The following is a 14,632-nucleotide window of genomic DNA, read 5'->3' on the forward strand; positions in this document are numbered from 1 at the left end:
ATAAGTCTAAGTGCTATTGCTATTGGTACTTGAACATCAGGTCAAAAACAGGGTTGGTAGAGGTATATAATCTGCCAAGCTCAAACAAATTCATATGCAACATACATATCATGTACTGGAGCTAATGCACATTATCCTAACAATATTAAATTTAGAGTTCGTCTAGGACCATCATTTCTGATTTCTAGTCAAATCTGTAATTGGGTAGTCCTCAACTTAGAGCCATTCTTGTAGGGGGCTGTTCAAAGTTACGGCAGCACAGCAAAAATGACTTATGACCGTTTTCCACACTTACGACCGCTGACCGTGATCAAAATTCAGATGTTGGTAACTGACCCATATTTATGACTGTTGCAGTGTCCAGGGGTCATGTGATCACCTTTTGAGATTCAACGAAGAAGCCAGATTCCCTTAACGACCGGGTTACTACCTTACTCACTGTAATGATTCACTTAATAACCGGGGCAAGGAAGGTCATAAAATGGGACAAAATTCACTTAACATCTGTCTTATTTAGTGACAGAAAGTTTGAACTCAATTGTAGCCATAATTCAAGGACTACCTACATTTTGCAACTCTTTTATTGGTCCCTTTATTGATGATCAATACAAACGAAGCCAAAACTTCAGCCTTCAACAGAGTTGGACGTGGCATTTTAGCTTCTGTTCTTCAGGCTTCCCTATGGGTTTTGTTGCTGCGTGACGCAGAGTTTGCTCAGACCTACATATTAAGGAAATGAATTTTCCAAGAGCTACTTACAGATATTCTATCCTGGAATTCTGCAGTAGGCACAACCGGAATACTTCCCCCATGTTTCCCAAACTTTCTTTCCAAGCTCTCTTGAACCGACACTAAAAAAGAAAGAAAGAAAAAGAAAACAGACAGTTAAAACTCCTAGCCAAGGGAACTAACTGGATGCTCAAGACAGCTCTTCTCAGGGTAGAATCAATTTCATTTTTTTTTTTAAATTGTTATTGAAAATTAAATTTTAAAAACATTTGAACGTGGTGATATTTTGGCATATATCAGCAGTCTTTACATTGTTATAACATCAGAATGTCATCAAACAATATAACATTTCTATCTATCTATCATCTATCTATCATCTATCTATCTATCTATCTATCTATCTATCATCTATCTCTTATCTATCTATCTATCTATCTAATCTATCTTTCTATCTATCTATATCTTTCTATCTATCTATCTATCTATCTATCTATCTATCTATCTATCTATATCTATCTTTCTATCTCTATCTATCTATCTCTATCTTTCTATCTTTCTTTCTATCATCTATCTATCTATCTATCTATCTATCTATCTATCTATCTATCTATCTATCTATCTATCTATCTATCTATCTATCTATCTACATTTATACTTTGTAAGTCTTTATATTCATTTCTACCTTAAAATTTTTATTGTAGCATAAACTCTTTAATTTCTATTTTGCATTTTTTTGACTTCCTTTCGTAACCCTCCAATTATAATTTTTTTTCCATATTTCATAGAATTCGGAAGCGTCTCGTTCCCTTTTTTTAATGTGCCAAGGTAGATCAACTGCCACGTAAAGGCGGGAATTTTCTCTTAAGTCCATTAATCGCCCCAAAACATTCAGCAATGCAATGCCCCCCCCCCACCCCAAAAAAAACCCAGCTAAAAGCACTGGGCCAGGTGTGCACCCCTGAAAGTGATCAAGGAGCCCAGGCATGCCCACCAGTGGGCGAAGGCTGGTGTCTGAAGGGCAGAACCCACTGAACGTACTTAGGAGATGGTAGTTTGAGTCCCTTTCGTACTTGAAGGTCAAGCGGCCATAGCTGACGTGGTTCAGGTTCTTCAACCATTCAAAATAAGATACAGTCACGCCACCAGCATTTAAATAGAGGTCCTGTGGGAAGAAGAAGAAGAAGTGAGGAAATGAAAAAGAAGCAGACAAGGGAAGCCACCTTCAGATAAGGTTAGTAATGATCTAGATCAGGGGGTCGGCCTAACCAGAAGCCTCCCGTTCAATTCTGGAGCCGACCGGAAAGTCCGGTTCCCCCACCATAGAGTCTCCTCCTAGCACGGTGTCCTTTTTCCTCTACCTGTCCTAACCGAAAGCCCTACCAATTGTGGAGCCGACCAGAAAACCCGCCCCTTGCCAAAGAGTCTCCTCCTGGCGCTCCCCCCCCAAACCGGAAGCTCCTCTCAAAATTGTGGTGCCAACCAGGGACACGGAGCCGCAGCAGAGGGATGAAAGAGCCACATGCGGCTCCAGAGCCGCAGGTTGCTGACTCCTGATCTATAGAGGCAGGTAGATTTTACAGGCAGATCATCACTAAGGTGTACTTCCGATATGAAACGGGAGATGAGCCTGAAGGAGGGGTCAAATGTGCCATCAGTCTTCAGTCCCTTGGGGCCCACATGAGATCTAAGTCCAGCCCACTTTGATTCTTAATAGGTCGACTCTTTATCTACTGCCAATTTGCCTTGGCCGTTTGTAGTTCAGATTCTTGTAGAGAGAGCCTCAGCTTGAAATAAACCTATATATTCATTTGAACTACCTGGACTCCTGATTCTACAGTCATCGACTTAAAAGAGAAATGGCAACTACAATTAAACACTTATTAACAGGTACATCACATTTATGTTTGGCTCCAGGTGAGATCAAGGAGCTAAATGAAGAGCAAAGAATTCAAAAGAAAAGAAAAAATTCACTGCTGATAAAATCTTAGGCGTGTCTATGTGACTGTGTCTGAGGTTTATTTTTATTTTGTTGCTGTATGCCACGCATCACTCTGCAAAGAGTAGCTGAAAGGAGTAAGTAAATGCCTTTGCATCCTGTTCAGCAATCCAGGAACCAGTTTCGTAGTTTCAGGGAATACATTTTTACTCCCACCCAATCGGCTGGATTAATAGCTTGCCTGCTTTCCTGGCTCTGAGCCAGCATTCAGGAAGCAGTCCTCAACAACAAGGAGATCTCCCCGAAAGGGTTTCCTTCGCTTTGTTGAATAGCTTGAAGTATCCTCCGTTTGAAGAGCCTCCCATTAACTAGGTCAGGAGTCTCCAACCTTGGCAACTTTAAGACCTGTGGACTCCCAACTCCCAGAGTCCACAAGTCTTAAAGTTGCTAAGGTTGGAGACCCCTGAACTAGGTTAGCCAACTAACCCCAAATGCTTCTTGGAAACACGGGGTGGAAGTGTCAGGAATCAAGATGAAGGTTTGGTTCCATCCAATACCAGGCTAGCTGAGGAATTTGGGGGGAGTCAACCAAGCAAAGAGATCATGAAGATCCAAAGGTCCTAACTCTGCTGACAGAGCTTTATTCCTGCTTCCTTCCTGCTTCCAAACTAAGCCAGGGGCGAAGAGGAAGAGTGGGGTGAGTTCAGCGGAACTTCCTTCCTTGTAGACCAAGATCAAAGACTTGCTAAGGCCTGCAAGGGTCTCCCGCCTTGGCAACTGTATGGCTTGTGGGACTTCAACTCCCAGAATTCCTCAGCCAGGAATTCTGGGTATTGGAAGTCCACAAGTCCTAAAGTTGCCAAGGTGGGGGAACCCCCTTTTAATCGGGTATGATTGAGGAGGAAACAAAAATTTGCCAGTCACATTTCTGAACGCAGATTAAAATCCATTCTGTTTTAAGGAAAGTCCTGCCGAATAGTTTTTTTTTTTTTTTTTAATTCAGAAGCTATCTCCATCAATCAACTTCATATTGTTTCTCACCCGACAACAACTATCAAAAAGAACCTTACTGGAATAACCATGATGTTCCGTTCCAAGAAGATCTTATCAGCTTCGGGGGTGGTGGGTCCATTAGCACCTTCCGCAATGATCTGGAAAGAACATCAATGCGTCAACCGTTAAGACCAGGGAATCTTAACGGAGACAGCAATAAGGAGCGGATGGGAGAACCAAGGCTCAGCTGGAGGAACCGAGAAAGCTCAGACGGCCCATCCATCTTACTTTCGCTCTGACGTTGTGGGCGTTGGCTTTCGTCAACTGCTTCTCGCTGGCTGCTGGGATGAGGATGTCACAATCGGCTTCGAGAATGTGGCAGTCAAGAGCCTGGGCTTTTGGATAGGTGAGGATGGATCCGTGTTGCTGTTGAGAGAATGATGGGAGTTACGACACTTTAATGCCGTTGATGGTGAATTTGTGGCCCGCAGAGCCATTTGTGCCGGCACGCAAGCTGCAGGCAAACTTACCTCACTGGGTCTGCGTGTGCCTCACAGCTGATTTTCGGTGGATTTGAGGCCTTTTTCGGCCTCCCAGAGGCTTGAGGAAGACTTCTTCAGGCTTTGCAGGCCGAAAACTAGCCTCGTCTCGTCACTTCCTGTTTTTCCCAAAAATACCGGAAGTGACGAAACGGGGCTAGTTTTCAGCCTGCAAAGCCTGCAGAAGCCTTCCTCAAGCCTTTGGGAGGCTGAAAAAGGCCTCAAATCCACCGAAAATCAGCTGTGAGGCGCAGTGCCGGTAAGGGGGTTGGGGGTGGGTGGATATTACGCACACATGAGTAGGGGGTGTGGGGGGGCATGCATTGCCTTCTGGGTGCCGGTACGCTGGCATTTGGCATAGGAGCCCCAAAAGGTGAGCCACCACTGCTTTAATGTCTTAACAGAACAGAATAATAAGTGTTTCAGAACAGAATAATAAGCAGGAGATCCTGTATCATTCCAGACAAGCAGCTGTCCAGTCTCTTCTTGAAAGCTTCCACAACATCTGAAGGCAAGCTGTTGTTCCACTGGTTAATTGTTCTCACTGTTAGGAAGTTTTCTCCTTAGTTCTAGGTTCTTTCCTTGGCTAGTTTCCATCCCTTACTTCTTGTTCTGCCTTTGGGTGCTTTTGAGAATAGGTTGGCCCGCTCTCCTTTTGGGGCGGCCCCTCAAATATTGGAACACTGCTATCATGTCACTTTAGTCCTTCTCTTCATTAGACTAGACATACTCAAACATGCTCCCAGATTAAGGTTCCATATTTCAAAACACACGCAAAACTGTTTGCCCAACAATCCAAAGCTTTAGGCACATTTTTTTTTTCCAAGAGGAAGATTTTCTATTTTGCTTAGCTTCCCCATTTGTGCGTGCTCCTCATTAGTGAACCTCCTACTTGGGGAGTTTCATAGTCTTTTGATATTTCCTAAAGACCTAAAAAGCTTGACTGCCTCGCTCAAGCAAATCTAATTTAAAGTTCTTTGCAATCTGAAGCCTGATTTGTTTTATTTACCATAAAGGCCTCTTATACAGATAACAGAATGACTGCTAAGCATCACAGCCAATGAAACAGGACAATAAACAACGGTAAACCATTTTTGCGTACCAGCTTATAATCTTCCAACTCCTTTGGGTCAAGTCCATCAGGATTCCAGATAGCACCATCTTTTTCTCCAATAGCTACACATCTTGCTCCATAGCGATGAAGGTATCTCATCGAATGCAAACCTACGTTGCCAAATCCCTATTTTTTAAAAAAGTGAAAGTAAGTTTGTATTTAGTCCTCCCTCAAAGCTCTATTTTTCTTGAAGCAGCTTCATGAAACAACTTTCTAAAGAGCCCTGGTGGCGCAGTGGTTAGAAGGCAGAATTGCAGGCTGACTCTGCCCACTGCCAGGAGTTCGATTCTGACCAGCTTAAGGTGGATGAGGACCCAGATTTTGGGAGGAAATAGGCCGACTCTGTAAACTGCTTAGAAAGAAGGGCTGTAAAAACACTATGAAGCGGTATATAAGTCTAAGTGCTATTGCTAAAAGCAAGAAAAGCTTTAGAATCAAAACCACCCTATTCATGGGTGGACAGCTGTTGCTTATAATAACTGTTTGGCTGAAATTCACGATGTGTTTAATGTGAGAGAAATGTTCTTCCAACATTCTATTTTTAGTCAAAAATCAAAGCTTGACTCTTAATGGCAAGGATATGCAGCGATACTGTATCTCCTTGCCATTTTCTTGGCTTGATAGGACAATAGTTTATCATTGCCACCTCCCAAAACGTACTTTTCCTCTTGTGACTCCCTAGTCCTAGACTATTTGATCACAAATGAATTACTTAGTTATGTGCATTCATTGCATTTATGCAGACAACCACACAGAACAGTATTCCTCCAGTTTTGAGGAAGACGGATCTAACTCATATGTTCCTGATTTAAAGCTTGGGTGGCTCACATATATGAATAACTGAGCAGAACACCAAGTATACAGGCCTAAGACAGTGACTTCCCTACCTGAAGAATTAAGGATATCAGTGCCTTATCTCAATACATCATTGCTCTCTTTCCTCCCCCATGTGATCCTTGTAAATCCACTACCTGGATGGCAAAAGTTTTATCTCCAAATCCCGGAGTCATCCCCAAGAGGCTCATGTATGACGCTTCATTGATGAAGTTCTCAATCCCGTGAAAGACGCCACGACCCGTGGCAGAGATGCGGCCATGGATGCCACCCTGGCTGATGGGTTTCCCCGTCACGCAGGCATGGGCATTGATATCCTGCAAAAGAAAGGACGACGTTCAGGTGGAAAGGAATGGGAAGATCTTCTCAAAACATCTACTGTCAGGTCCGCCAGGCTCGGCTTCTCAGGGGCACCCTGCCATCAAAGGCTACAAAGGCGAGGATAGAGGCGCAATAAAACTGTGTATGTACGTGATGGGAAACAGGGAAGGGGGAATGACAGGTGATAAAAAACAGAGAAGCTCGGAACCAGTTTGTACCAGCATTCAAGGCCAGGCACCCTGAGAAAGATTATCCCAAAGTAGCTCAGCATTCTCAAAACACCTTCTGTATCTTTTGAATCTGGGAAATCCAGATCTGGCCTGACTTTACTGCAGCCAACATCTTTTAGTAAAAGAACCTTTCACTTCAACCAAATGGGGTCGAGGATCTTTCTTTGCTAAGGGATCCAATTGGGGCAGGTCTAACATCTACACTCGCATGGGTTAATGCCTCCTCTGCTGACTTTTATCTTTTCTGGGTTTCAATATCCAAGAACGATCATCTTTTCATCACAGCCTATGTGAGGAATAACTTTCTACACGGCATTGTTAGACTTAGGACAAAGCAAAAGATTAAAAAAAATGTCCTCTGGGTTTTGTGAAATAGTTTCTCCAGGTTTTGTTGACGTGATTCTTCAGAAGAGTGGGCATTACTTCCCTTTGCCCTTGCTGGAAACCAACTCCAAATCTAGTGGGGTTATTTCTACTTTCAAACGTGTTGGCATTCTTCAAAGAACAATGGATTGCAAATCGCTAGAGAAAAGCAAAGCCACTGCAAGGAAGGGAAATTTGGGGTCCAACTTTACACACTAAATCACAATCACCAAACCATATTCCGATTTTAGGGGTTGTGGGTTCACACACTGCGTCGTGCATTTCTTCATCCTGGCTGCCACTAATGCAGCAAGATGGAGGGAGTCAATTTGCAATTTTACCAACGTTCTCTGAATTTCTGAGATGAACCAGATGGGTCGCAATTCAGGAATCTATCATATAAACAGCCAGCTGCAAATTTCCTTCCCCACCCCCCTTCAGTAACCGATCACAGCAGGCTGTGTGAAAGAAAATAGAAACATCTCTCTGCTCTACAGTACAAAGGCATAAATTGCTTCTTAATGAGGAATAGCACAGTTGCTCAAATGTATCAAGTCAAGGCGACTTGCTAAAAAGAGTCCTTGAAAATTGTGCTTAGGGACAACTTTTTTCATGTTTGGGCAGCTGCCAAAAAGACTTGACACAGAATGTCACAAACTTATCTCATATTGTATTTGCTTTACATTTTTTTGTTCTCCTTTCATTTACATTTGGTGGGAATTCTTTCAAAATGTGGATGTTCTTCCTTCTTGGCTTGTCTCGAGTTTTAAAAATCTGACTCACTGCTTCCAGTTATTGTTATTTTATTTTTTTGGCTGATGAGTCAGAATCGTACAAAATGAAGTTCTCACTTCGTTTGTAGAAAGTGTATAATGCTGTTGTCATAGTTCCCACTTTGTGCACCGTAAAACTCTGTGGGGGTATTCTGCTTAGACGTGTTGAGCCTTGCAATTTGAGGCTTAACCAGAGAAAAGAGATTGCAGGGCCTAAGCAGTGGGAAACAGATGCTGAAATTTTATCTACACCAGGGGTCTTCAAACTTGATAGCTTTAAGACTTGTGGACTGCAACTCCCAGAATTCTTCCTCCAGTCATGTTAGTTCAGGAATTCTGGGACTTGGAAGTCCACAAGTCTTAAACTTGCCAAGTTTGAAGACCCTTGATCTACATGAACTAGAGCCCTCTGGGCCTCATTCAGGCTCTGGCATACTACATTTTGATCTACAATTCTTCAGTTTCTATGCCAATCTTAATTTACTTAGGGGCTCAATTCTTGTTTCCTTGTCTGCAATAGAGAGATTATCAAGCACCTTGGAATAGCAATGAAACAATAAACTGTTTATCTAATCTTAAATTAATAAGCTTTCAATCAGAATCCCAAAAGGGTTTTTTTCAAAAGGCAAGCGGACTTTCTTTGTTTTTCCTTGAAGACATTTCGCTTCTCATCCAAGAAGTTTCTTCAGTTCTGACTGAATCAAGAAGCTTCTTCAGCTTGACTGAATCAGAATTCAAACAGACCTGAAGAAGCTTCTTGGATGAGAAGCGAAACATCCTCAAGGAAAAACAAAGAAAGTCCACTTGTCTTTTGAAAAAGCTCATTTCGAACAATCATGACCTGGATGACTTGAGAATCTCCACTGACTTTCAATCAGAAACATCCTATAAACCACGTATTTCTTTTATTAACTCTTGTCTATTAGTAGCTTTTGAGCTTCACAAAAATCTTTGAAAAAGCAAAGCAGAAAGGAAATTGACACTTCAAATAAAAAAAGCATTTTATCATACATGGGTAATCCGTACCCAAAAAATTATAATAATCGCTGGCTTTTAAATTCACGAGCTGCAGTGAGCAATAAATTAATTCCTTTAGGCAACAAACTATGGATTATCTTCCCAATTATGATATAAGGAGTTTTCAGTGGATTCTCAATTGCATTAGAGCAAGAATATGCCTATTTTTAGCAATGTGCTACACCCAGAGAAAAATGCCAGTACATATTATTAAATCTGGCCAAAAAGGGAAGTTATTTAGAGCTGCAACTTTACTGACTAGAATACTAAAGAGCAAATTATTTTCTCTTCTTTTCTCCTCTCCAACAATGTGTGTGCAGGAAAACAAATGTTTGAAGGCTTTATGCCTGTACCATTTGCCACTTTGTTGAAACTTTATAGTCTTGCAATCCGGAGTTGTTGTTTTTTTGCCAAAGTTTAAAGTATCCGTCTCAAGTAAAATTATGTGAGAGAAGTCCACGGAATCAGTCAAGAGGCTGTTTAGAAAACTGTTTCCATGGTCACCCTGAATAAGCAAAATGTTAACTCAGATGAACCGAAGTGGAATAATTCAATTGCTTGCTCATGCATGAATAATTAAAAGAATTTTGAAAGGAAGGACTTTCTTTTGGTGGCCAAAAAAAAAAACCCACCTATCCTGGTTTCCAATTTTCCCCTGCCTTCTAGTTGAAAACAATTAGGTACAAAACTGAATTCAAGAGAAAAGCTCTCTGGCACTGCATTTCCAAAAAGATCATCTTCCCTAGTCGATAACAATTGTCAAAATCAGAAAGCAGAGCTTTCGATTATTAAATATTGTCAATTTTTACAATCGGGCGTGGTCTCATTTCAGGACTAATGCAGCATGGATGTAATTTATGTCGACAGATGAACTGTTTGCATAGTTTTATGCTAGTCTGTTAACAGTTAAAAGCACATTATCAACACTGCATAAAAACAACCACCTCAACAAGTGACCGCCAGTTACATTGCAATGAACTACCTACAGATTACTAGTACAGATTACTACGGACAGAATTGGACTGGTTTTCTCTAAGCCTAGTATTATTTAATCTCAAGTGGCAACAAATGCCAAAACTCGGGGCATCCGTCTTTGCAAAATGTGCCAAGATCTCCTCCACAATGTGGCATCTTTTCTTAATTTATGGCTCCAATACAGAGAAACTAGCAAAGGCAAGGGAAGAGAATCCAGTGTGGCCTTTGAAATTGAGTCGATACATCACATGACTCCTTGAGGAGCCCTACGGTATGGGGAGAAACGGGACGCGACAAGAGCTTCCCCTACATTATGGCAGCTTAGAAAACAAAATAATAGAAATTAACCGATTTGCAAGCTTCCAGGAGCAGATGCCGTGGGAGAACAGCTCTCATGTCCCCCTGATAGGTGACCCCACTCAATCACCTCTGGGCCCAGGGGTGTCAAACTCAATTTCATTGAGGGACGCATCAGGGTTGTGTTTGACCTCGGAGGGACGGGTGGGCGTGGCCATGGTGGGTGTGACATGGGACTTGTGCCGGGGGGCCAAATGCTAAGGCAGGACTTACCTAAGACTCACTCTTATTATAATCCCCTTCCTTCCCTCTCCATACTCCTTCCTTCCTCTCTTCCCTTATTTTTCCTTCCTTGCTCTCTCTTCCCACCTTCCCTTCTTTGTCTTTCCTCCTTTCCTGTCCCCTTCCTGCAAAACGCTCAAATGCAAAAAGGGGAAACACGTCTTTTGTTTTGTTTTTTATTTTGTTTTGCTAGCCCTCTGCCAGATCTAAGCACCCTTGTGGGCCACATCGGACTGGCAGGCCTTGAGTTTGACCACCCCTGACCTAGCGCATTTTCTTAAAGGGAGGATAGCAGAGACGTAGATGCAGCCACCTGCCATGCTGGAGAAAAAGCTCCACATGGGGCTGAGAGTTAAAACTCGCTGGACTCATCGTTCGGCAGACAGAGAGTTCAAGCTGAGGGACGATTCCTACATTACTATTCTATTGGGAGAATTTAATTTATGAAAAGAGTTACCCTGGTTTCTGATGATGTTACCGAGTTTGGGTAATGAAAGGTCTGCGAGAGAACCACCAAGTTCAGAGAACCCTCATGTATAAAGCAAGCAGCGTTTCGGAGATATACACATTTCCAACTAAACTATTTCTTTGGGAAAAGACACTCATTCAACAGTGATGCTTGTAGACATATAGACATTATGTTGGTCTTATGTGGCTTGTCCAAAGAACTGCAAATCTGTTCTAGGTCGGTTAGGCATTGTATGTGACTTGAAAAACATGCCATAAGGCCACTGTGCCATAAGGGTGTTCAGAACTTACATAGTGTCCTATGGTATTAGCATAGGTGTCTGCAATCCAGGACATCTCCCGTTCACCAGTGCTCATGTCAGGAGCTGGCACATCCACACCGGGCCCTGTTTGGCACAGCCAAGAACCAAGAAGGGGCACCATTAAACACAAACCAGTACCATGCATGGAAACCAGAAGAAGCTAGCTGTGATATTGCTTACAGTTACATGAGGGTTACGTTGCAAAACCATTAGAAGTAATGTTGTCTTTATTAATGGATGCAATGATTTAGGGGTCTAAATCAGAGGTCCCCAAACTTGCCAACTTTAAGACTTGTGGACTTCAACTCCCAGAATTCCCCAGCCAGCTATGATGGGAGTTGAAGTCCACAAGTCTTAAAGTTGCCAAGTTTGGAGACCCCTGGTCTCAATGGAGAGAAGCGTTCCCATTCAATCACTTACACCAGGGGTCTCCAATCTTGGCAACTTTAAGCCTGGAGGACTTCAACTCCCAGAATTCCCCAGCCAGCTTTGCTGGCTGGGGAATTCTAGGAGTTGAAGTCTTCCAGGCTTAAAGTTGCCAAGGTTGGAGACCCCTAACTTAGACGACAAAAAGAAATAGACTATCTCTACTTCCTGGAAAAAAGAAATCTGTACCTTAAAGATTTTTTTTTAAAAAAAAAGATAGTGGGAAGGTAGAAATAACAACATACTGACTTGTACCCCAAGCTACCAAAGGATGTTTATAAATTGGAACACTTTTCTTCTTTCCCCAGCTGTTTGCTCTGTTCTATCATGTCTCATTAAGGAACCACCCCTGGCTTCCAAAAGTTCAACAGGCAGAAAGAAGGGAAGGGAAACTGATTCCTACGATTTGGATGTTGGAGAGGTTATGAAAGAATGAACGGCATGTCTACAGCAAAAAGAGAACAGAATAAAATGGGTGTTTCTCCAATCATCTATGAAGTGAACAAACAAGACAAATTGCTCTTTTGATTTGACAGCTTGAACAAGCCAAGTAAGAGCTGATCTCTTTAATACGATTTTCCAGGTAACTCTTGATGTGGAGGGTTTGAAGAAAGAGGCGTAAACATTCATCAACCTGGAAGAATTCTGGTCCCAGGTGAAATGAATTTCTGCACATCCCTGGAATTGAAAGCATCAAGCATGCAAAAGCCTACAGCTCAGGCCTCGGGCTTTGCTGTAGCTGATGAATTAAAACAAGGAAACAAAAGCACTCTTGTCCTTCCAGTGTTCTTCACAATATGCACTACTACATTCAAGTTACCGGTGCTTCTTTTTTTGGGTGTGTGTGTGTGTGCAGTTGTACTGCCTAGTACTGCTGAATGATCCCTCTCGCCCAAATCAATACAGACAATTCCAGTTATTACATACCAATGAAGCCTTTCTTTGCGAGTTCTATGGTAAACCGCCTTGTGATTTTTTCCAATTCATTATCCTACAACAACAAAGGAGACGGTGAATATCCAGGAGATGAGTAAGCAACACCCAAAGTCAACCCTTTGGCTTGAGCCCATAGTTCCTAGGCCATCTACTAGTCTAGGCTTAGCCACCATGCAGTAACAGGAGAGGTACCAGCCCAACCCATTGTTTTGGATTCTATGTGAACCTTGAAAAGGAACCGCTGCTATTAAATCTTCCCAACCTCTGAACTAGAGAAGGACAGGACCAATTTCTGAAATTCATTTCCAAAAGTGCTGGGAAGAAAGGCGGAAGCCACTCCACAACTGGACAGCTGGGAGGTCAGGAAATAGACTCTTATGCCTCTTGGATGCACAAGTGATTGCAGGAAAATATTGTTTATTCTGCTGTAAAATTCCCTCCCTGTTCAAGTAAATCAATAAAAGTTTTTACTAGGGTTTCCAAGTTGGTGCTACAGCGCCCCTGCAGTGTTTAATAGGAGCCATGGTGGCACAGTGGTTTCAATGCAGGCTAACTCTGCTCACTGCCTGGAGTTTGATTCTCACTGGCTCAAGGTTGACTCAAGCTTCCACCCCTTCTGAGGTCAGTAAAATTAGGACCCAGATTGTTGGGGGCAAAGGGCTGACTCTGTAAACCACTTAGAGAGGCTTGTAAAGCAGGGGCCACGCAAACTTGGCAACTATAAGACATGTGGACTTGTTGAAGTCTTAAAGTCGCCAAGTTTGGAGAGCTCTGCTGTAAAGCAATGTGAAGTGGAATATGAGACTAAGTGCTGTTGCTAATTGGTCACTGCAGTCGAATTTAGCATTTTTAATGCTGTTGTTAAGATTTGTATCCATTCTTTAGACCTTTACAGTCTAATTGTTAACTTTAACAAATGACTATTAATGACATCAACTGCTACTTTAGGATTGCTAGAAACACACCATAAATAAAACTAAGGATTACAGTATTCTACTGCAATGATTCTGAACCACCCTTTATCTTGAAAACTTGCAATTGGAATAAATCCTTTTCATTTCATTCTTCTTATCTTAAGTGTTGGTCACTGCCCAGCACATACCTCCAAAACATAGGTTGGCTTGCAAAGTAGACTCAAGCTTACATTCTAACTTGGGTAGAATGAGGGCATACTAAGTAAACTGGTTTTTTATTGGCATTATTGGCCAAAACATGCAACATCTGACCAATACTTCATCCTTTCTCTTATACAGGCAGTCCTTGACTTACAACAGTTCATTTAGTGACTTGTTCAAAGTTACAACGGTTCTGGAAAAAAGCGACCTGTGACCGTTTTTCACACTTACGACCATTGCACCATGTCACTATAGATCAAAATTCCGATTTTTACTGACTAATTCCTATTTATGAAGGTTGCAGTCTTCAACGGGGCAAAACACACTTAATGAATGTCTCACTTTGCAACAGAAACTTTGGGCTCAATTACAGTTGTAAGTCAAGGACTACCTGCAGTGACATTTGGCTGCTAACTAAGTCATTCCTTTTGTTTCAGAAAAATGGTAACAGCCTCAAATTGACCAAAATAATGGCAAGCAGCATTCATAAGGCCATCCGGCAACTTTTCCTGTGATTATTGCTTATCTGAAATGGTACGATAGGTTTGAATTTATGCAATTAATCTCTCCAGACCAAGAAAATATATAGAATTCTACTACATTGTCCAGAGTGGTCTATTTTTAGGAAAACAGCTCCTCAGATATCTAAGCCTAAACATGCTGATTAAAAGCATATTTTTCTGGAATTGGAACTTACTGTATATAGTCTAGGATTGATCTTAACACCAGCCTTTGCACCACCAAATGGCACATCTGAAAACAAATGTTCACGCTTAAGTTAAAAAAAAAACAAAGGACAAGAATGTAAAAGATGGTAAAGATTTTTTATCTTATCGCTAGCTCTGATGCCTGTCTGGTCTTTTCCACTTCAGGAATTAAGTCACAGAGATATCAACAGACAATGAGAAAAGAAAGAAAGAAAGGGAAAAAAATACATAGACAATGATTTATTTTAAAATAATTCACCATGCCCTTCAACATA

At 41.9% G+C, this 14,632-nt stretch overlaps 1 protein-coding gene across 1 annotated transcript in view; it reads right to left on the reverse strand.

Moving 5' to 3' along the window:
• Positions 1-14,632, reverse strand: part of GLUD1 (glutamate dehydrogenase 1) — a 32,623-nt gene that overhangs the window by 4,214 nt on the left and 13,777 nt on the right. Inside the window, exons 3-11 of the mRNA XM_087963858.1 lie at positions 14,348-14,403; positions 12,527-12,590; positions 11,163-11,257; positions 6,283-6,462; positions 5,300-5,437; positions 3,947-4,084; positions 3,736-3,816; positions 1,768-1,891; positions 760-851 (exon numbers count right to left, since the gene is read on the reverse strand). Coding sequence (XP_087819984.1) covers positions 760-851; positions 1,768-1,891; positions 3,736-3,816; positions 3,947-4,084; positions 5,300-5,437; positions 6,283-6,462; positions 11,163-11,257; positions 12,527-12,590; positions 14,348-14,403 — 968 coding nt within the window. The remainder of the gene's footprint in view (positions 1-759; positions 852-1,767; positions 1,892-3,735; positions 3,817-3,946; positions 4,085-5,299; positions 5,438-6,282; positions 6,463-11,162; positions 11,258-12,526; positions 12,591-14,347; positions 14,404-14,632) is intronic.

The sequence above is a fragment of the Notechis scutatus genome, chromosome 4, assembly GCF_049901735.1.
Source record: "Notechis scutatus isolate UNSWTSFEM ecotype Mainland chromosome 4, rNotScu1.2, whole genome shotgun sequence".
Lineage (NCBI taxonomy): Eukaryota > Metazoa > Chordata > Lepidosauria > Squamata > Elapidae > Notechis > Notechis scutatus.